The sequence below is a fragment of the Nerophis ophidion genome, linkage group LG18 (genome assembly GCF_033978795.1).
Source record: "Nerophis ophidion isolate RoL-2023_Sa linkage group LG18, RoL_Noph_v1.0, whole genome shotgun sequence".
In the NCBI taxonomy this organism is placed as follows: Eukaryota; Metazoa; Chordata; class Actinopteri; order Syngnathiformes; family Syngnathidae; genus Nerophis; species Nerophis ophidion.
The window spans coordinates 1,975,604-1,996,313 of NC_084628.1; the positions used below are offsets into that span (position 1 = coordinate 1,975,604).

Here is a 20,710-nt window from a genome sequence, read left to right on the forward strand (position 1 = left end):
TGATCTGCATGAAGAACATGTGTCCAATCACTTTGTCCACATGCTGGAAGTTCACTGGCTGGTGCAAACCAAATACTTCTGCTTCAACTTTAGTAGGCCTTCAACACACGCACGCACACACACACACACACACACACACGCACGCACACACACACACACACACGCCGCACTTGCCTCTTCTTCCGAGTGAGGATGAGGACGTCGTTGAAGAGAAAGAAGTAGACCTGTTGCCGCGCTGTCCGCTTGAGGAAGATGCCGTTGTCCTCCACAAGCGCCGTCAGCTCTCCTCTCTTCACCATCCACCTGGAGGAGGAGACCAGAGGGAAAGGCTGTAGAGGAGAGACATGTTGTCATTATTACACAACACACTGCCACCAATGTTGCCTTAAGGGACTTTTTGTTGTACCTTGATCTTAAAGTCCAGCTGGGAGTTGATGGTGTACATCATCTCTGTTCTCTCCATGGTACGCGCCCCCTCATTACATTTCCTGACCACCTGCACACACAAATACACACAAGCAAAAGTAGCACACACAAATACACACAAGCAAAAGTAGCACACACAAATACACACAAGCAAAAGTATTACTTTGCAGGTCACCTGACTGCATATTCAATCCAAGTATGTGCACCATATTGCCAAAAGTATGTGACCACCCATCCAAATGATCAGACTCCTGTGTCCTAATGGTGTTGTTTTCCAGGGGCTCATTTACAAGTTGATGCCTGCAGCATGTTGGAAAAAAGCTGGCACAAGTGGCAAAAACGAGTGAGAAAGTTGAGGACTGCTCATCAAAGACTTATTTGGAACATGCCACAGGTGAACAGGCTAATGGGGAACAGGTGGGTGCCATGATTGGCTATAAAAGCAGCTCACTCATTCACAAACAAGGACGGGGCGAGGGTCACCACTTTGTCAACAAATGTGTGATTGTTGTACAGTTTAAGAACAACATTTCTCAAGGAATTTAGGGACTTCACCTTCAACAGTTCATAATATCAAAAGGTACAGAGAATATGGAGAAATCACTGCACGTAAGCCATATTTCAAACTTTGGATCTCTCAGGCAGGTGTGCATCAAAAAGCCACACCAGTGTGTAAAGGATATCACCACGTGGGCTCAGGAACACTTCAGAAAACCACTGTCAGTAACTACAGTTCGTCGCTACATCTGTAAGTGCAAGTTAAAACTCTACTATGCAAAGCAAAAGCCATTTATCAACAACACCCAGAAACGCTGCAGGCTTCGCTGGGCCCGAGCTCATCTAAGATGGTCTGATGCAAAGTGGAAAAGTGTTCTGTGGTCTGACGAGTCCACATTTTAAATTGTTTTTGGAAACTGTGGAACTTGTGCCCTTTCGGACCAAAGAGGAAAAGAACCATCCAGATTGTTGTAGGGTGAAAGTGTTGTAGTCAGCATGTGTGATGGTATGGGGGTGTATTAGTGATTGTTGTAGGGTGAAAGTGTGGTAGTCAGCATGTGTGATGGTATGGGGGTGTATTAGTGATTGTTGTAGGGTGAAAGTGTGGTAGTCAGCATGTGTGATGGTATGGGGGTGTATTAGTGATTGTTGTAGGGTGAAAGTGTTGTAGTCAGCATGTGTGATGGTATGGGGGTGTATTAGTGATTGTTGTAGGGTGAAAGTGTTCTAGGCAGCATGTGTGATGGTATGGGGGTGTATTAGTGATTGTTGTAGGGTGAAAGTGTTGTAGTCAGCATGTGTGATGGTATGGGGGTGTATTAGTGATTGTTGTAGGGTGAAAGTGTGGTAGTCAGCATGTGTGATGGTATGGGGGTGTATTAGTGATTGTTGTAGGGTGAAAGTGTTGTAGTCAGCATGTGTGATGGTATGGGGGTGTATTAGTGATTGTTGTAGGGTGAAAGTGTTCTAGGCAGCATGTGTGATGGTATGGGGGTGTATTAGTGATTGTTGTAGGGTGAAAGTGTTGTAGTCAGCATGTGTGATGGTATGGGGGTGTATTAGTGATTGTTGTAGGGTGAAAGTGTGGTAGTCAGCATGTGTGATGGTATGGGGGTGTATTAGTGATTGTTGTAGGGTGAAAGTGTTGTAGTCAGCATGTGTGATGGTATGGGGGTGTATTAGTGATTGTTGTAGGGTGAAAGTGTTCTAGGCAGCATGTGTGATGGTATGGGGGTGTATTAGTGATTGTTGTAGGGTGAAAGTGTTGTAGTCAGCATGTGTGATGGTATGGGGGTGTATTAGTGATTGTTGTAGGGTGAAAGTGTTGTAGTCAGCATGTGTGATGGTATGGGGGTGTATTAGTGATTGTTGTAGGGTGAAAGTGTTGTAGTCAGCATGTGTGATGGTATGGGGGTGTATTAGTGATTGTTGTAGGGTGAAAGTGTTGTAGTCAGCATGTGTGATGGTATGGGGGTGTATTAGTGATTGTTGTAGGGTGAAAGTGTTGTAGTCAGCATGTGTGATGGTATGGGGGTGTATTAGTGATTGTTGTAGGGTGAAAGTGTGGTAGTCAGCATGTGTGATGGTATGGGGGTGTATTAGTGATTGTTGTAGGGTGAAAGTGTTCTAGGCAGCATGTGTGATGGTATGGGGGTGTATTAGTGATTGTTGTAGGGTGAAAGTGTTGTAGTCAGCATGTGTGATGGTATGGGGGTGTATTAGTGATTGTTGTAGGGTGAAAGTGTTGTAGTCAGCATGTGTGATGGTATGGGGGTGTATTAGTGATTGTTGTAGGGTGAAAGTGTTGTAGTCAGCATGTGTGATGGTATGGGGGTGTATTAGTGATTGTTGTAGGGTGAAAGTGTTGTAGGCAGCATGTGTGATGGTATGGGGGTGTATTAGTGATTGTTGTAGGGTGAAAGTGTTGTAGGCAGCATGTGTGATGGTATGGGGGTGTATTAGTGATTGTTGTAGGGTGAAAGTGTTGTAGTCAGCATGTGTGATGGTATGGGGGTGTATTAGTGATTGTTGTAGGGTGAAAGTGTGGTAGTCAGCATGTGTGATGGTATGGGGGTGTATTAGTGATTGTTGTAGGGTGAAAGTGTTGTAGTCAGCATGTGTGATGGTATGGGGGTGTATTAGTGATTGTTGTAGGGTGAAAGTGTTGTAGTCAGCATGTGTGATGGTATGGGGTGTATTAGTGATTGTTGTAGGGTGAAAGTGTTGTAGTCAGCATGTGTGATGGTATGGGGGTGTATTAGTGATTGTTGTAGGGTGAAAGTGTTGTAGTCAGCATGTGTGATGGTATGGGGGTGTATTAGTGATTGTTGTAGGGTGAAAGTGTTGTAGTCAGCATGTGTGATGGTATGGGGGTGTATTAGTGATTGTTGTAGGGTGAAAGTGTTGTAGTCAGCATGTGTGATGGTATGGGGGTGTATTAGTGATTGTTGTAGGGTGAAAGTGTGGTAGTCAGCATGTGTGATGGTATGGGGGTGCATTAGTGATTGTTGTAGGGTGAAAGTGTTGTAGTCAGCATGTGTGATGGTATGGGGGTGTATTAGTGATTGTTGTAGGGTGAAAGTGTTGTAGTCAGCATGTGTGATGGTATGGGGGTGTATTAGTGATTGTTGTAGGGTGAAAGTGTTGTAGGCAGCATGTGTGATGGTATGGGGGTGTATTAGTGATTGTTGTAGGGTGAAAGTGTTGTAGTCAGCATGTGTGATGGTATGGGGGTGTATTAGTGATTGTTGTAGGGTGAAAGTGTGGTAGTCAGCATGTGTGATGGTATGGGGGTGTATTAGTGATTGTTGTAGGGTGAAAGTGTTGTAGTCAGCATGTGTGATGGTATGGGGGTGTATTAGTGATTGTTGTAGGGTGAAAGTGTTGTAGTCAGCATGTGTGATGGTATGGGGGTGTATTAGTGATTGTTGTAGGGTGAAAGTGTTGTAGTCAGCATGTGTGATGGTATGGGGGTGTATTAGTGATTGTTGTAGGGTGAAAGTGTTGTAGTCAGCATGTGTGATGGTATGGGGGTGTATTAGTGATTGTTGTAGGGTGAAAGTGTTGTAGTCAGCATGTGTGATGGTATGGGGGTGTATTAGTGATTGTTGTAGGGTGAAAGTGTTGTAGTCAGCATGTGTGATGGTATGGGGGTGTATTAGTGATTGTTGTAGGGTGAAAGTGTGGTAGTCAGCATGTGTGATGGTATGGGGGTGCATTAGTGATTGTTGTAGGGTGAAAGTGTTGTAGTCAGCATGTGTGATGGTATGGGGGTGTATTAGTGATTGTTGTAGGGTGAAAGTGTGGTAGTCAGCATGTGTGATGGTATGGGGGTGCATTAGTGATTGTTGTAGGGTGAAAGTGTTGTAGTCAGCATGTGTGATGGTATGGGGGTGTATTAGTGATTGTTGTAGGGTGAAAGTGTTGTAGTCAGCATGTGTGATGGTATGGGGGTGTATTAGTGATTGTTGTAGGGTGAAAGTGTGGTAGTCAGCATGTGTGATGGTATGGGGGTGCATTAGTGATTGTTGTAGGGTGAAAGTGTTGTAGTCAGCATGTGTGATGGTATGGGGGTGTATTAGTGATTGTTGTAGGGTGAAAGTGTTGTAGTCAGCATGTGTGATGGTATGGGGGTGTATTAGTGATTGTTGTAGGGTGAAAGTGTGGTAGTCAGCATGTGTGATGGTATGGGGGTGCATTAGTGATTGTTGTAGGGTGAAAGTGTGGTAGTCAGCATGTGTGATGGTATGGGGGTGTATTAGTGGCCAAGACATGGGTAACTTACACATGTGTGAAGGCACCATTAATGCTGAAAGGTACATACAGCTTTTAGAGCAATATATGTTGCCTTCCAAAAAAACCTATCACGGATGCCCCTGCTTATTTCAGCAAGACAATGCCAAGCCACATGTTACCACAGCATGGCTTCATAGTAAGAGAGTGTGGGTACTAGACTGGCCTGCCTGTATGTAGTCCAGCGGGAAATGTGTTAAGGTTACAGAGTGTTTGACTGAGCTAAATTAAAATGTTTCCTTGTCCTGACATATACCTTGTCAGGAATCCTTTTGCCAATTCATTATTTCTGCTTTTTTAATTGACATTGTTTTGACATTTCTCAATGACTACTGTAACAAATGATGTAAAATAAAGAGAATTGTTTGTGATATTAAACCTGCTCAGTAGCCTCGTGGTTAAAGTGCCCGCCCTGAGGTGGCGGGGTTGTGAGTTCCAAACCGGGCCGAGTCATACCAACGACTATAAAAATGGGAGCCCTTACCTCCCTGCTTGGCACTCAGCATCAAGGCTGGGAATTGGGGGTTAAATCACTAAATATTATTCCTGAGCGCAGCCCCCGCTGCTGCTCACTGCTCCCCTCACCTCCCAGGGGGTGGAAGAAGGGTGATGGGTCAAATGCAGAGGGTAACTTCACCACACCTAGTGTGTACTTCAACTTCAACTGAAGAAATAACACGGAGGTTGTTCACTGACCTTGCTGACAGCATGTAGAGCCTTCTTGCTCTCCTCATACTGACTCGACTCTTTAGGAAGCTTCTGGCAAATTGTCTGCGGGAAGCAGAGCACAACTTAGTCACAAACTGGATTAGTCACACACTCCACACAAACTGGATAGAACCTTTCAAAAGTGCACATTATCAGGCAGCTCTGGGAAGAAAATTCAGTGAAAATAAACATTCTCAGGATCCAGAAACTTCCATGTTGACCCCTGGGAGACACCAACAACATGTGAGTGGCTGACAATGGAGAAGGAGAAAGCAAACAGGAGGAAAGAAATGAGAAGAGAAGAGAAGTGGGTCATGACAACAAGTGGGAGGTTAGTGGACTGAAGCACATGCATGCAGTTTAGTGGGCAACAATGAAGGAACAATGAAGAAACAATGAAGGAACAATGAAGGAACAATGAAGGAACAATGAAGAAAGAAGTGATGCATAAGAGTCCAAGGCGCATGGTTGCAGAGGTCATGCAGACTCACGTCCATGAGCAAGGGCAGACGTGTGACCCTCTGCATGGGCAGGATGAGGAAGGAGATCATGGGGAGGTTCCTGCAGTCGGGGTGGCCCTCGATCCTGGTCAGCACCTCCTTGAAAACTGCATTCTTGGCCCTGCAGCAGCAGGAGGAGGAAAAAGTGGTCAACTGCCAAGGTCAAAGTGTCAGAGTACATTGTGGTTGAAGGTCAGAGGAGGTGTGGTCAGAAGGTATGCGGGAGGTGTGGTCAGATGGTATGTGGGAGGTGTGGTCAGATGGTATGTGGGAGGTGTGGTCAGAAGGTATGCGGGAGGTGTGGTCAGATGGTATGTGGGAGGTGTGGTCAGATGGTATGTGGGAGGTGTGGTCAGAAGGTATGCGGGAGGTGTGGTCAGATGGTATGTGGGAGGTGTGGTCAGAAGGTATGCGGGAGGTGTGGTCAGAAGGTATGTGGGAGGTGTGGTCAGAAGGTATGTGGGAGGTGTGGTCAGAAGGTATGTGGGAGGTGTGGTCAGAAGGTATGCGGGAGGTGTGGTCAGAAGGTATGTGGGAGGTGTGGTCAGAAGGTATGCGGGAGGTGTGGTCAGAAGGTATGTGGGAGGTGTGGTCAGAAGGTATGCGGGAGGTGTGGTCAGAAGGTATGTGGGAGGTGTGGTCAGAAGGTATGCGGGAGGTGTGGCCAGAAGGTATGCGGGAGGTGTGGTCAGAAGGTATGCGGGAGGTGTGGTCAGAAGGTATGCGGGAGGTGTGGTCAGAAGGTATGCGGGAGGTGTGGTCAGAAGGTATGCGGGAGGTGTGGTCAGAAGGTATGCGGGAGGTGTGGTCAGAAGGTATGCGGGGGGTGTGGTCAGAAGGTATGCGGGGGGTGTGGTCAGAAGGTATGCGGGAGGTGTGGTCAGAAGGTATGCGGGAGGTGTGGTCAGAAGGTATGCGGGAGGTGTGGTCAGAAGGTATGTGGGAGGTGTGGTCAGAAGGTATGCGGGAGGTGTGGTCAGAAGGTATGCGGGAGGTGTGGTCAGAAGGTATGCGGGAGGTGTGGTCAGAAGGTATGTGGGAGGTGTGGTCAGAAGGTATGCGGGGGGTGTGGTCAGAAGGTATGTGGGAGGTGTGGTCAGAAGGTATGCGGGAGGTGTGGTCAGAAGGTATGCGGGAGGTGTGGTCAGAAGGTATGTGGGAGGTGTGGTCAGAAGGTATGCGGGAGGTGTGGTCAGAAGGTATGCGGGAGGTGTGGTCAGAAGGTATGCGGGAGGTGTGGTCAGAAGGTATGCGGGAGGTGTGGTCAGAAGGTATGCGGGAGGTGTGGTCAGAAGGTATGCGGGAGGTGTGGTCAGAAGGTATGCGGGAGGTGTGGTCAGAAGGTATGCGGGAGGTGTGGTCAGAAGGTATGTGGGAGGTGTGGTCAGAAGGTATGCGGGAGGTGTGGTCAGAAGGTATGCGGGAGGTGTGGTCAGAAGGTATGCGGGGGGTGCGGTCACTCACAGTAGCCTCTGCAGAGTCCTCTGCTGGTAGACCTCGTTGGAGCAGTACGTCACGTAAGGATCAAAGTTAGACATGGCGTGCGTGCAAACAATATTGCTGATGTCATCGATCACTACGCTGTGCTGGTGTTTCTCCTCCAACTCCTTGAAGAACCTAAACACAGGGGAGGAGTCACAGCAACACAGGGGAGGAGTCACAGCAACACAGGGGAGGAGTCACAGCAACACAGGGGAGGAGTCACAGCAACACAGGGGAGGAGTCACAGCAACACAGGGGAGGAGTCACAGCAACACAGGGGAGGAGTCACAGCAACACAGGGGAGTTGTCACAGCAACACAGGGGAGGAGTCACAGCAACACAGGGGAGGAGTCACAGCAACACAGGGGAGGAGTCACAGCAACACAGGGGAGGAGTCACAGCAACACAGGGGAGGAGTCACAGCAACACAGGGGAGTTGTCACAGCAACACAGGGGAGGAGTCACAGCAACACAGGGGAGGAGTCACAGCAACACAGGGGAGGAGTCACAGCAACACAGGGGAGTTGTCACAGCAACACAGGGGAGTTGTCACAGCAACACAGGGGAGGAGTCACAGCAACACAGGGGAGGAGTCACAGCAACACAGGGGAGGAGTCACAGCAACACAGGGGAGGAGTCACAGCAACACAGGGGAGGAGTCACAGCAACACGGGGGAGGAGTCACAACAACACAGGGGAGGAGTCACAGCAACACAGGGGAGTTGTCACAGCAACACAGGGGAGTTGTCACAGCAACACAGGGGAGGAGTCACAGCAACACAGGGGAGGAGTCACAGCAACACGGGGGAGGAGTCACAACAACACAGGGGAGGAGTCACAGCAACACAGGGGAGTTGTCACAGCAACACAGGGGAGTTGTCACAGCAACACAGGGGAGGAGTCACAGCAACACAGGGGAGGAGTCACAGCAACACAGGGGAGGAGTCACAGCAACACAGGGGAGGAGTCACAGCAACACAGGGGAGGAGTCACAGCAACACGGGGGAGGAGTCACAGCAACACAGGGGAGGAGTCACAGCAACACAGGGGAGGAGTCACAGCAACACAGGGGAGGAGTCACAGCAACACAGGGGAGGAGTCACAACAAGTTAGCTCCAGCCCAAACAGCTGAGTCAATGGGTTAGTGCGCTCCAGAGAGAAGTGGACGTCAGCTTCAACCTCCCTTTTCCACTCGACACATTTCCATTTAATATACACTATATTGCCAAAAGTCATTGGCCACACATCCGAATGATCAGACTCAGGTGTCCTAATGGTGTTGTTTTTCAGGAGTTGGGCTTGGACCCTTAGTTCCAGTGAAAGGAACTTTGAATGCTCCAGGATACTAAAACATTTTGGATGATTCCATGCTCCCAACCTTGTGGGAACAGTTTGGAGCAGGCACCTTCCTCTTCCAACATGACTGTGCACCAGTGCACAAAGCAAGGTCCATAAAGACATGTATGACAGAGTCTGGTGTGGATTAACTTGACTGGCCTGCACAGAGTCCTGACCTGAACACTATTGGGATGAATTAGAACAGAGACTGAGAGCCAGGCCTTCTCCCCCAAGATCAGTGTGTGACCTCACCAATTCCCTTTTGGAAGAATGGTGGAAAATGGCTATAAACGCACTCTGCAACCTTGTGGACAGCCTTCCCAGAAGATATAAAGACACTCCACAACCTTGTGAACAGCCTTCCCAGAAGATATAAAGACACTCCACAACCTTGTGGACAGCCTTCCCAGAAGATATAAAGACACTCCACAACCTTGTGGACAGCCTTCCCAGAAGATATAAAGACACTCCACAACCTTGTGGACAGCCTTCCCAGAAGATATAAAGACACTCCACAACCTTGTGGACAGCCTTCCCAGAAGATATAAAGACACTCCACAACCTTGTGGACAGCCTTCCCAGAAGATATAAAGACACTCCACAACCTTGTGGATAGCCTTCCCAGAAGAGTTGAAGCTGTAATAGCTGCAAAAGGTCATATTAAACCTTCTGTGTTAGAATGTGATGGCGCTTTAACTTTATATGTGAGTCAAGGCAGGTGGACAAATACTTTTGTCAATATAGTGCAGCTGTTACCATTGTTGGTGTGAACCCCAGGGTGCAGAGCAAAGCTAGGGTATGTGCACAAGTCTAGTGCAGCACGGAAGTGCAGAGTGGTCAAGGTGCAAAGCAGACATGATGCAGCACGGGCAGTACACAGGTGGAACTAAACAGACGAGATTTAATCAGGGAAATGGAACAGAAAGTGAAGGTGCAGCAAAACATGGAACTCAACAGGAAATAGAAACAAAATAAAAGCACCAGGTAGGGCTGCACAATTGTGGACAAAATCATCATCATGATTTGTTTTGTCGATGCAAATATTGACTACTTATTTGTGATTAATAATGAATCATTAATCACAATTATTGATCATGTTAGGTAAAAGAGTGTTGGGGGGGGGGGGGGGGGGGGGAGTTGAATGTGACACAATCATGTCATTTGCATTTAAACAGTCAAATAAAAAAGGCTAAACTAACATTATCCATGTAGGCTTCACGGTGGCAGAGGGGTTAGTGCGTCTGCCTCACAATACCAAGGTACTGAGAAGTCAGGGTTCAATCCCGGGCTTGGGATCTTTCTGTGTGAAGTTTGCATGTTCTCTCCCCGTGAATGTGTGGGTTCTACTCCGGCTTCCTCCCACCTCCAAAGACATGCACCTGGGGATAGGCCCCTCCCACCTCCAAAGACATGCACCTGGGGATAGGCCCCTCCCACCTCCAAAGACATGCACCTGGGGATAGGCCCCTCCCACCTCCAAAGTTAGGTTGATTGGCAACACTAAATGGTCCCTAGTGTGTGAATGTTGTCTATCTGTGTTGGCCCTGTGATGAGGTGGCGACTTGTCCAGGGTGTACATTGCCTTACGCCCGATTGTAGCTGAGATTGGCACCAGTGCCCCTTGCGACCCCAAAGGGAATAAGCGGTAGAAAATGGATGTATGGCATGTATTTAAAGACAGATGTTTGTGTTTCGTTCATAAGTAGTAACAGTAACAGCATGTCATGATATTGTTACAACTTATCTTTACTTCTATTTTTCTATAACCGGTATAGCTCGGTTGGTAGAGTGGCCGTGCCAGCAACTTGAGGGTTGCAGGTTCGATTCCCGCTTCCGCCATCCTAGTCACTGCCGTTGTGTCCTTGGGCAAGACACTTTACCCACGTTGCTCCCAGTGCCACCCACACTGGTTTAAATGTAACTTAGATATTGGGTTTCACTATGTAAAGCGCTTTGAGTCACTAGAGAAAAGCGCTATATAAACATAATTCACTAATTCACATTTGTTATGCTTTTTTTTGGCGCCATTATGATAACAGGTACCATCATATATTTATAACATTATTTAGTGTAACAAAATAATCCTTCAATGACCAAATACAACTTCTGCCTTCCCTGGCTTTATATGCATGCACAGATGCATGGACTCCATTGGGGAGCATGTCTCGCCAGAACACCGGCAGCAAGTGTTGGCTCTCAACAGAAAAGTGTCTCCAGACTGGACTTAGCAGGACGTGCAGCTGTAAGCCCTGCTAGTGCCAGTCCAAGTCCAATAGTGTATTTGTAAGTGGACATAGTGAGAGCAGACATAAGTCATCTGGGAACCAACTCAACACTGCACAACTTTCACAAACAGCTAAGTCACATCAACTGTGTTTGAAAGTAACAACTTTTCACATGAGAAAAACTCGTTAATATGTAAAAAACAAAACAAAAACATGGTTTGCTTTTTTAATGTCAATTTAAAGCACAAAGCAGTTTTCTGAATGAAGACAAAGCTTTGTTCTCGCTGCATCAGTTGGACCAACATAAATAAACACAAGTGATAGTTTTCACAACTAAACACAAACATTTGAGCTGATGTTGGTGTTATTATGAACACTGACAATGTTGCCAATTGAATAAAAAACAGTAAACAAAGGACAGGAAGTTATAAAGAAGTTCTGGCATCCTTTGTTTTGTTACACATCACATGTTTTATGTCCATAGCAGCCTTGTCCCCATACCAATATTTAAGACTGGCACCAGGTCCGAAATGTGTTTCGATGCTCTTCTAAATAAAGGGGACCACAAAAATGTCATTATTGGCTTTATTTGAACAAAAAATGTTAGTGTAGATGAAACATATGTTTATTATTGTTATTTAGTCCTTCAATAAAATGTTGACAACTTGTCTTTTAGTAGCAAGTAAACAAACAAAGACTCCTAATTAGTCTGCACTAACATATTGTGTCATTTATACACCTATTATTTTATACACATTATGAGGGACAAAATGGATTATTAATCCACTTGTTCATTTACTGTTAATATCTGCTTATTTTCTGTTCTGACATGTTCTATCTACACTTCTGTTCAAATGTAATACTCACTTATTCTTCTCTTCTTTGATACTTGACATTAGTTCTGGATGATACCACACATTTAGGTATGGATCATGTTGATACCAAGTAGTTCCAGGATCATACATTGGTCAAATTCAAAGTCCTCATGTGTCCAGGGACGTATTTACTGACTTTATAAACATAATATGAATTTTTTTTAAAAAGGGAAAAAGATTTTGTGACAAAAAAAATATGAATAGTAGTATTAACTACATATGCTTCTGTACTTGGTATCATTACAGTGGATGTCAGGTGTAGATCCACCCATGACGGCGGTGAGCTACTGTATCCTCCTACGCTGTTGTAAGAAACCTACTTTATTTGTCGCCATGGAGACCAGGATTAGTGATTTAGAAGTAGCTAAAACACTGTGGAGGGATGTTAGCTGCATGTGTTATAGCAGCTCTTCCTGAGGGTGTTTCAGTGTTATAACTTTACCTTTATCTTGACTTTTTACACCAAAATGCGTCCATTCTCCCTTTTCTGTCTACACACTGTGTCTGCTTGTAAGTACTCTGTGTGTGTGCGCTGCCATACATGCTCCTCTGCTGGTAGAAACAGCAATGTCAGGACGTGACGATCATCCTCATTGAATGGTGGCAGCCCAAACAGTTATGATGATTAAAAGTGAATGAATTGTGCAGCCTTAGCAGCAGGACAGGAAGAAAGTCCAAACCTGGGTATGGGATCATGACAGTAACATGGTTGTCAGGTGGTAAAAAGTGCAGGTGACATTATTCCACTTGACTCTCCTGTATGGAAGCCTGAAGGTGTGGCTGCTTGCAAGGAGGAGAGTGTGTGGAGTACAGTCAACTAGGAGCGTTAGGCAGAGGTGTCAACATGGACACAACAACACATGCAGGAAACATCTCCTACACCTTTCTCCTGTTAGATCACAGGAGAGGAACTCCACACCTTTTCCAAATAGTCATGAAACACAACATCATAGACTCTTCCTCTTCCTGAGGACCAGCAGATGCTGTCTCAGCATCTTTGGAAAGGTGGCAAAAGAGGAAGGTGACAAAGGCCAACTTGGACCGCTAGCACAGTTTAGACTCCTCTGTAAGAAGCAACACCTGTGCCACACACACACACACACACACACATTGTTGGCTATCTTTGAAGGTCTAGTTGTGTGTTTGTGCTGGATCACAGAAGCTGTCCTAAAGAGGAAATGCACACACAAGATGCATGTCTTATCCTCAATATCTATTTTAGGCTCTAACAGGTCAAGGATGTGGTCTCCCTGTAGGGGCAAAACTCATGTGGACCCCCATGGGGTCATGTTGTTGTCATGAGAGAATATGAAGGAAGTCCAAGTGGGATTTAGTGCCAAGTAGGGTTGTACATTACACCAGTACTAGTACTAGTATAGTACCACCATACTAATCACTCACATTCAGTACTATACTGACCCCCGTCCTTGTCATGTCATGACATTGCTGCTTTTACCAGCAGAGGAGCATGTATGGCAGCGCACACACACAGAGTACTTACAAGCAGACACAGTGTGTAGACAGAAAAGGGAGAATGGACGCATTTTGGTGTAAAAAGTCAAGATAAAGTTGAAGTTCTAACACTGAAACACCCTCAGGAAGAGCTGCTTTAACACATGCGGCTAACATCCATCCACAGTGTTTTGGCTACTTCTAAATCACTAATCCTGGTCTCCATGGCAACAAATAAAGTATGTTTTTTAAAGTAGCATTATGACTGCAGGACAAGGAATAGCTAAACATACTTCACTACACAGCGTAGGAGGATACAATAGCTCACCGCCGTCATGGGTGGATCTACACCTGACATCCACTGTAATGATACCAAGTACAGGAGCATATCAAGTCGATACTACTATGATTACATCAATATTTTGTTGCACCACAATCTTTTTCACTTTTTTTTTTTTCTAATTTATTTTATGTTTATAAAGTCAGTAAATATGTCCCTGGACACATGAGGACTTTGAATACGACAAATGTATGATCCTGTATCTACTTGGTATCGGATCCATACCCAAATGTGTGGTATCATCCAAAACTGATGTCAAGTATCAAAGAAAAGAAGAATAAGTGACTGTTACATTTGAACAGAAGTGTAGATAGAACATGTTAAAACAGGAAACAGTGCGACACCTACCCTTTACATCAGTATTTCTTAACCATATTACTATTGGTTTATTAGGAATTAAATTTTGTTGTATGATCCTGTAACCACTTGGTATCAAATCGATACCTAAATGTGTGGTATCATCCAAAACTAATGTCAAGTATGAAAGAAGAGAAGAATAAGTGATTATTACATTTGAACAGAAGTGTAGATAGAACATGTTAAAAGAGAAAGTAAGCAGATATTAACAGTAAATGAACAAGTAGATTAATAATCCATTTTGTCCCTCATAATGTGTATAAAATAATAGGTGTATAAATGACACAATATGTTACTGCAGACTAATTAGGAGTCTTTGTTTGTTTACTTACTACTAAAAGACAAGTTGTCTAGTATGTTCAACATTTTATTGAAGGACTAAATGACAATAATAAACATATTTTTCATGGACACTAAGATTTTTTTGTTCAAATAAAGCCAATAGTGAAATTTTTTGTGGTCCCCTTTATTTAGAAAAGTAGCGAAAAGTACTGAAAAGTATGGAAATACATGTTGGTACCTGTACCTAAATATTGGTATCGGGACAACACGACTGCAAACTATTGCAAGAAATGTAGATAAATAATACTGTTTAGAATACAATCTGGGTGATGAATACAAGTCATCTCAGACTGACAAGGTCAACACCACCTCAGAGTCTTTTCCTTGGTCCAGTAAACTCAGATGACAACTTCCCTGTCGTGCTTGACCGGCGCCACAGGACATTTGTATGTTCTAGCAGCTCAGGAGTAGTGGCTGTGTGCTCGGGGAACATCAAGAGGTCGCAGCACGTCTTAACAGGACAAGCAATGTACTTGATGCACATGGATTTGCAACAATGTACATCACAGACAATGCAAATGAAGGCCTGTGTCATTCATGCTATTGCTACAGTAAATAATAATAATAATAATAATGTGTCCAGTCAGCAGAAGACTATAGTGCTAGTGGCTGTGTGCTCGGGGGACATCAAGAGGTCGCAGCATGTCTTAACAGGACAAGCAATGTACTTGATGCACATGGATTTGCAACAATGTACATCACAGACAATGCAAATGAAGGCCTGTGTCATTCATGCTATTGCTACAGTAAATCTGGCATTAAAAGGAAGGAGCTGCCATGAATCCTTGAGCAAATGTCAGTGATGGTGTTTTGAGCCTGGATGCATGTGAACAACATCAAGCGTGACAAAGTGAGGACAAATGGTCTTTAAAGAAGTTTCACACCTAGAAGTCATTACAGGAAATGACAACTAAGGCTAGTGGCTCATCCAAATATTTGCCATCTGCCACTTAGTGGCCACAATCCCAGCAGATACAATATATTTTGTGCCAACATTTCTACTTAAATGATGTATATAATCATACCAGGAAATAATGAATTGGGATTGACAGTGAATGAGATCGGAACAGAGGAAATGTTTACATCTTGTAGCACAATGTTGGTTACTGGGGCACCAAAACTTCAAATAGTTAGCCCAAATGTCCATTTATTCTCATTAATTACCATTCATTCCAGTCCACAGAAGCATTGTCAGCCCGCTTATCCACTTAGCCAGCTTGTAGTCGCCTGTTTTCACCCGTGTCAGCTTTCATGGCAAGTCCTACTTCGGCCTTTCCAGCCCAGTTCTTAGGATTTAGAGGTCTATTGTTCCCAGGCAGTGAGTGTCAATAAAGGTCTCCTGCCTGCAGAATAATGCACTTAGTGCACTCAGAAAAACAACTGCTGACCAAAACAAAACAACTCAACTTTATTTCTAACGACAATGAAGGTTGTCCTCTACTTTAAGGTTGTTTTGCTGTTTTATTTTTACAATCTGCTCGTACATGAAAAAAGCCAAGAGTGAGAGTAGAAGTGGAGACTGAAAGAATGCAAAATGTGTTTGTGTTTAGAGACAGGTTTGTGTTTGTGTTTGTGTTTGTGTTTAGAGACAGCTCACAAGGTGTGGACTCATCTGACCCACTGACCAATGCAAAATACCACAAACTAACTTAAGCAGCCAATAAATATCACACAAAAAATCCCAGACCTTATGTTTGAGGTTATGTCTCAACTAAGCCAGATAACCCCTTAAAGGAATAATTATTTAGCCTAAGCTCCGTTTCAACCACACTAAACCAGCATTTAAGGTCCCCCTCCTTGGACAATATTTTACACAAGTAAGTGTGCCGTGTATTTCTTGAATCTCCGGCTCTTAGCTTTCTATGGACTCATTGATCCTTTACAAACTGAGTTCGGAGAGGAAGTGACGTCAGAGAGACCACGCCGTCACACAGGAAGTGACATCAGAAAGACCACGCCATCACACAGGAAGTGACATCAGAAACACCACGCCGTCACACAGGAAGTGACATCAGAAACACCACGCCCCCACACAGGAAGTGACATCAGAAAGACCGCGCCGTCACACAGGAAGTGACATCAGAAAGACCACGCCGTCACACAGGAAGTGACATCAGAAAGACCACGCCGTCACACAGGAAGTGACATCAGAAAGACCACGCCGTCACACAGGAAGTGACATCAGAAACACCACACCGTCACACAGGAAGTAACATCAGAAACACCACGCCGTCACACAGGAAGTGACATCAGAAAGACCACGCCGTCACACAGGAAGTGACATCAGAAAGACCACGCCGTCACACAGGAAGTGACATCAGAAAGACCACGCCTCCACACGTCACAGCCAGCTTCATAATAAAGCGGTTTTCGTGACTCGGAGCTAACCACTGGAAATAGGGAGGCAGGTCATCCAGACATGTCCGTGTTTCTCCTTCTTCTACTTGTACAGACGCTGGTGGAAATCACACATCAATACCTTAAGAAAAAGCCATTGCAGCTATCTGGGATACAACACTTCTCAGACGGCAAGACAACTCTCCAATGTCCAGGTCAGCTGTGATTCTACTTAGCCAAAAAATTTGTCCATTTGTCGAAGAAGAGACAACGAGAATGTGGGCTCCCGTGGATGTGATAAAAAAGGTAGCGTGTGCTTTGTATTACCTGGCCGTCGAGTGAAGACTACAACAAACGGCGAATGCATTTTCAGTTATCAGTTATTGTCCACCATGTATGTCGCAGACTCAAGGTCTAGGTCCAGAGTATATCAAGTCAGCAAAAAGGAATGGACAATGAAGGTGAGGGCAAAAGAGTGAGGAGTGTCCTGACCAGATATTACATCCCGACATTAATTGTTGTAAAATGTTCTTCATCACATGTTTAAAGATGTGATTGATGTCTCAGGTGTGATCGACTACAATAGTCACACTGGATTCCAGTTCATTGAAATAGCACAACACTGGATATTGTTCAGATTAGTTACATTTAACAACTTGCACACAAAGCAACACTGGAGGTGACTATGACCTGCACATTGTCCACACATGTGTACTAGGTGGCCTGGGTGAGGGGGTCTAAAACGACCATTGTGTGACAAGGATAAGGTTAGGTGGGATTAACCCTGGATAACCATATCGGGTTTAGTGTAAACAGGGGCTTAGTCCGGTTTACACTAAACCGTGTAAACAGCGCCATGCCGTCCCTAAAGTGGCCGTGTTAGCAACCTGAAGGGTCTAGGTTTGATCCCCAGCTTCTACCAACTTGGTCACATTCGTTGTGTCCTGAGCAAGACACTTCACCCTTGCTCCTGATGGGTGCTGGTTAGCGCCTTGCATGGCAGCTCCCTCCATCAGTGTGTGAATGTGGAAATAGTGTCAAAGCGCTTTGAGTACCTTGAAGGTAGAAAAGTGCTATAGAAGTATAACACATGTACTATTTCCCATTTAGTCTGCTAGTGAAAGCCCAAAAAGTGTCTTACTTTTTACTGGCCTCACACACATCCACGATGTTGGAGAAGAGGTGGTGGTGTTCCGTCTTGGTCATGGCGGCGCTGAGCTCCGGGGAGTTCTTGAACAAGCGGATCAGGATCTCCAGACTGTGGAGGTAGGAGTGCTCGGAGGAGATCACCTCAAAGATGGCCTAAAGGAAAGAAGAAGGTGTCATGAAGCAAACCCAACAGAGTAACAAACATGGATTCACTTCAGAATCACAGCCTTATTCACCCCAGCTCTAAATTGATTCATACTTTTCAAGAATCAACTACAGTACAGGTCAAAGGTTTGGACACACCTTCTCATTCAATGTGTTTTCTTTATTTTCATGACTATTTACATTGTAGATTGTCCCTGAAGGCATCAGAACTATGAACAAACATGTTCTTCAGCAACGGCACTGCAGTGGAGATGGTATGCAGCCCCAAGTTCCTGGGGGTGCAGGTAACTGACAATATGACCTGGTTCCTACACACTGGAGTTCTTGTAAAAAGAGCTCAGCAGCGCATGCACTTTTGGCGTGGGATGAAAAGAGTCCAGCTCCTCACTATAGAGAGAACCTGCATGTCTGTGTGGACTGGAACCTGCAGGGCCTCAGACTGGAAGTCTCTGCAGAGAGTGCTGAGGACGGTGGAAAAGATCATCAGGACTCCGCTTCCTTCTATCCAGGAGATGGCAAAAAGCTGCTGCCTGACCAGGGCTCAGAAAATGTGCAGAGACTCCTCCCACCCCAACAAGGACTGTTTCCACTGCTGGATTCTAGAAAGAGGTTCTGCAGCCTCCAAAGCAGAAGCTCCAGGTTCTGTGACAGCTTCTTCCTTCAGGCCGTAAGACACTTGAAGGCATCAGAATAATCCCCTCAGTTTTTCCCACACGTGGATGAAGTGCGTGGACTATGAAGACAACATAACAATAAAGCTGCATACTTTTCAAGAATCAACTACAGTACAGGTCAAAGGTTTGGACTCACCTTCTCCTCATTCAATGTGTTTTCTTTATTTTCATGACTATTTACATTGTAGATTGTCACTGAAGGCATCAGAACTATGAACAAACATGTTCTTCAGCAACGACATGCAGCCCCAAGTTCCTGGGGGTGCAGATAACTGACAATATGACCTGGTTCCTACACACTGGAGTTCTTGTAAAAAGAGCTCAGCAGCGCATGCACTTTTGGCGTGGGATGAAAAGAGTCCAGCTCCTCACTATAGAGAGAACCTGCATGTCTGTGTGGACTGGAACCTGCAGGGCCTCAGACTGGAAGTCTCTGCAGAGAGTGCTGAGAACGGTGGAAAAGATCATCAGGACTCCGCTTCCTTCTATCCAGGAGATGGCAAAAAGCTGCTGCCTGACCAGGGCTCAGAAAATGTGCAGAGACTCCTCCCACCCCAACAAGGACTGTTTCCACTGCTGGATTCTAGAAAGAGGTTCTGCAGCCTCCAAAGCAGAAGCTCCAGGTTCTGTGACAGCTTCTTCCTTCAGGCCGTAAGACACTTGAAGGCATCAGAATAATCCCCTCAGTTTTCCCCACACGTGGATGAAGTGCGTGGACAATAAAGACAACATAACAATAAAGCTGCAATATATTGATCTGTACACTCATCTATTGATTTCTATCTGCACCTTATTGCTCTTTGATCCTGCACTACAAGCAGCTCATGCAACTTCTGAGCTGTGCTGTAAACTTCACATTTTTATGACAATAAAAGGAAATCTAAGTCTCTCTAAGTCTATGTGGAGTTATGGACTTAACAAAAAAAGGTGAAATAACTGTGGTCTATTCTAGTTTCTTCAAAGTAGTCACCCTTTCCTCTGATTACTGCTTTGCACAATCATGGCATTCTCTCCATGATCTTCAAGAGGTAGTCACCTGAAATGCTTTTGACAGAGACAGAGAATGCCAAGAGTGTGAAAGCAGTAATCACAGCAGAGGGTGGCTATTTTGAAGAAACTACAATACAAAACATGTTTTCACCTTTTGTTTGTTGAGTACATAATTCCACATGTGTTCATTCCTAGTTTGATGTGACAATCTACAATGTAAATAGTCATGAACATAAAGACAACCCATTGAATGAGGAGAAGGTGTGTCCACACTTTGGCCTCTGATTATAAGAATCAATTAAAAAGAAAGACACATTTTTAGGCCATCTCCATGCAACCAACAGCTTTTCCAACCTGTAACCTGCTTTGAATAAACTTTTATTATACCCAATAATACATGGCAATAATCAGTTTTGAATCGATTCTAAATCGAATTTGTACTCAGATTCATTTCTTAGGTGCTCAAAGATTTAGGCCCCAAGACTAAAGAGTAGTATATAGTCTAGAATCTACTAGCATATAGTCTATAATATAATCTTCCTACAGTGTCAATCCTAATATTGTTCCTAACAATGGCTCTAAAGTAGAAGAGAAAAAATGTCCTTTGCTCCAAAGATACGAGCATGTATGAAAGAGCCATCTTTTAGTAGCTTTTCTCCTAGTCTGGCAGGCCTTAAGTGATAATAATTCCTACCTCTTGTCTTTTACGTTCTTCCTGACTCATCCGATCAAACAGACCGCTTTTCTTGACCTGGAAGGAAGGAAGCAGAACAAAGAAGAGTGGAACAATGTTGACATGACTTAGCAGGGGGTTCCTTTATGTGTGTGTGTGGTCCCGGCATAGTAGTAGTACTTCACATAGCAGGCTCTATGTCCCGGCATAGTAGTAGTACTTCACATAGCAGGCTCTACTGCACAGCTGCAACAAAGTGGCACGAGACCAGAGTGTTACTTGTGTGTGTGTGTGTGTGTGTGTGTGTGTGGTCCCGGCATAGTAGTAGTACTTCACATAGCAGGCTCTACTACACAGCTGCAACAAAGTGGCACGAGACCAGAGTGT

General features: G+C 44.9%; 1 protein-coding gene across 1 annotated transcript in view; it reads right to left on the reverse strand.

Annotated features, from left to right (window-relative positions):
* LOC133537482 (rho guanine nucleotide exchange factor 26-like) overlaps positions 1-20,710 on the reverse strand; it is a 64,501-nt gene that overhangs the window by 11,431 nt on the left and 32,360 nt on the right. The window contains exons 6-12 of the mRNA XM_061878534.1: positions 20,345-20,401; positions 17,814-17,974; positions 7,389-7,541; positions 5,916-6,045; positions 5,413-5,487; positions 407-496; positions 175-329 (exon numbers count right to left, since the gene is read on the reverse strand). Coding sequence (XP_061734518.1) covers positions 175-329; positions 407-496; positions 5,413-5,487; positions 5,916-6,045; positions 7,389-7,541; positions 17,814-17,974; positions 20,345-20,401 — 821 coding nt within the window. The remainder of the gene's footprint in view (positions 1-174; positions 330-406; positions 497-5,412; positions 5,488-5,915; positions 6,046-7,388; positions 7,542-17,813; positions 17,975-20,344; positions 20,402-20,710) is intronic.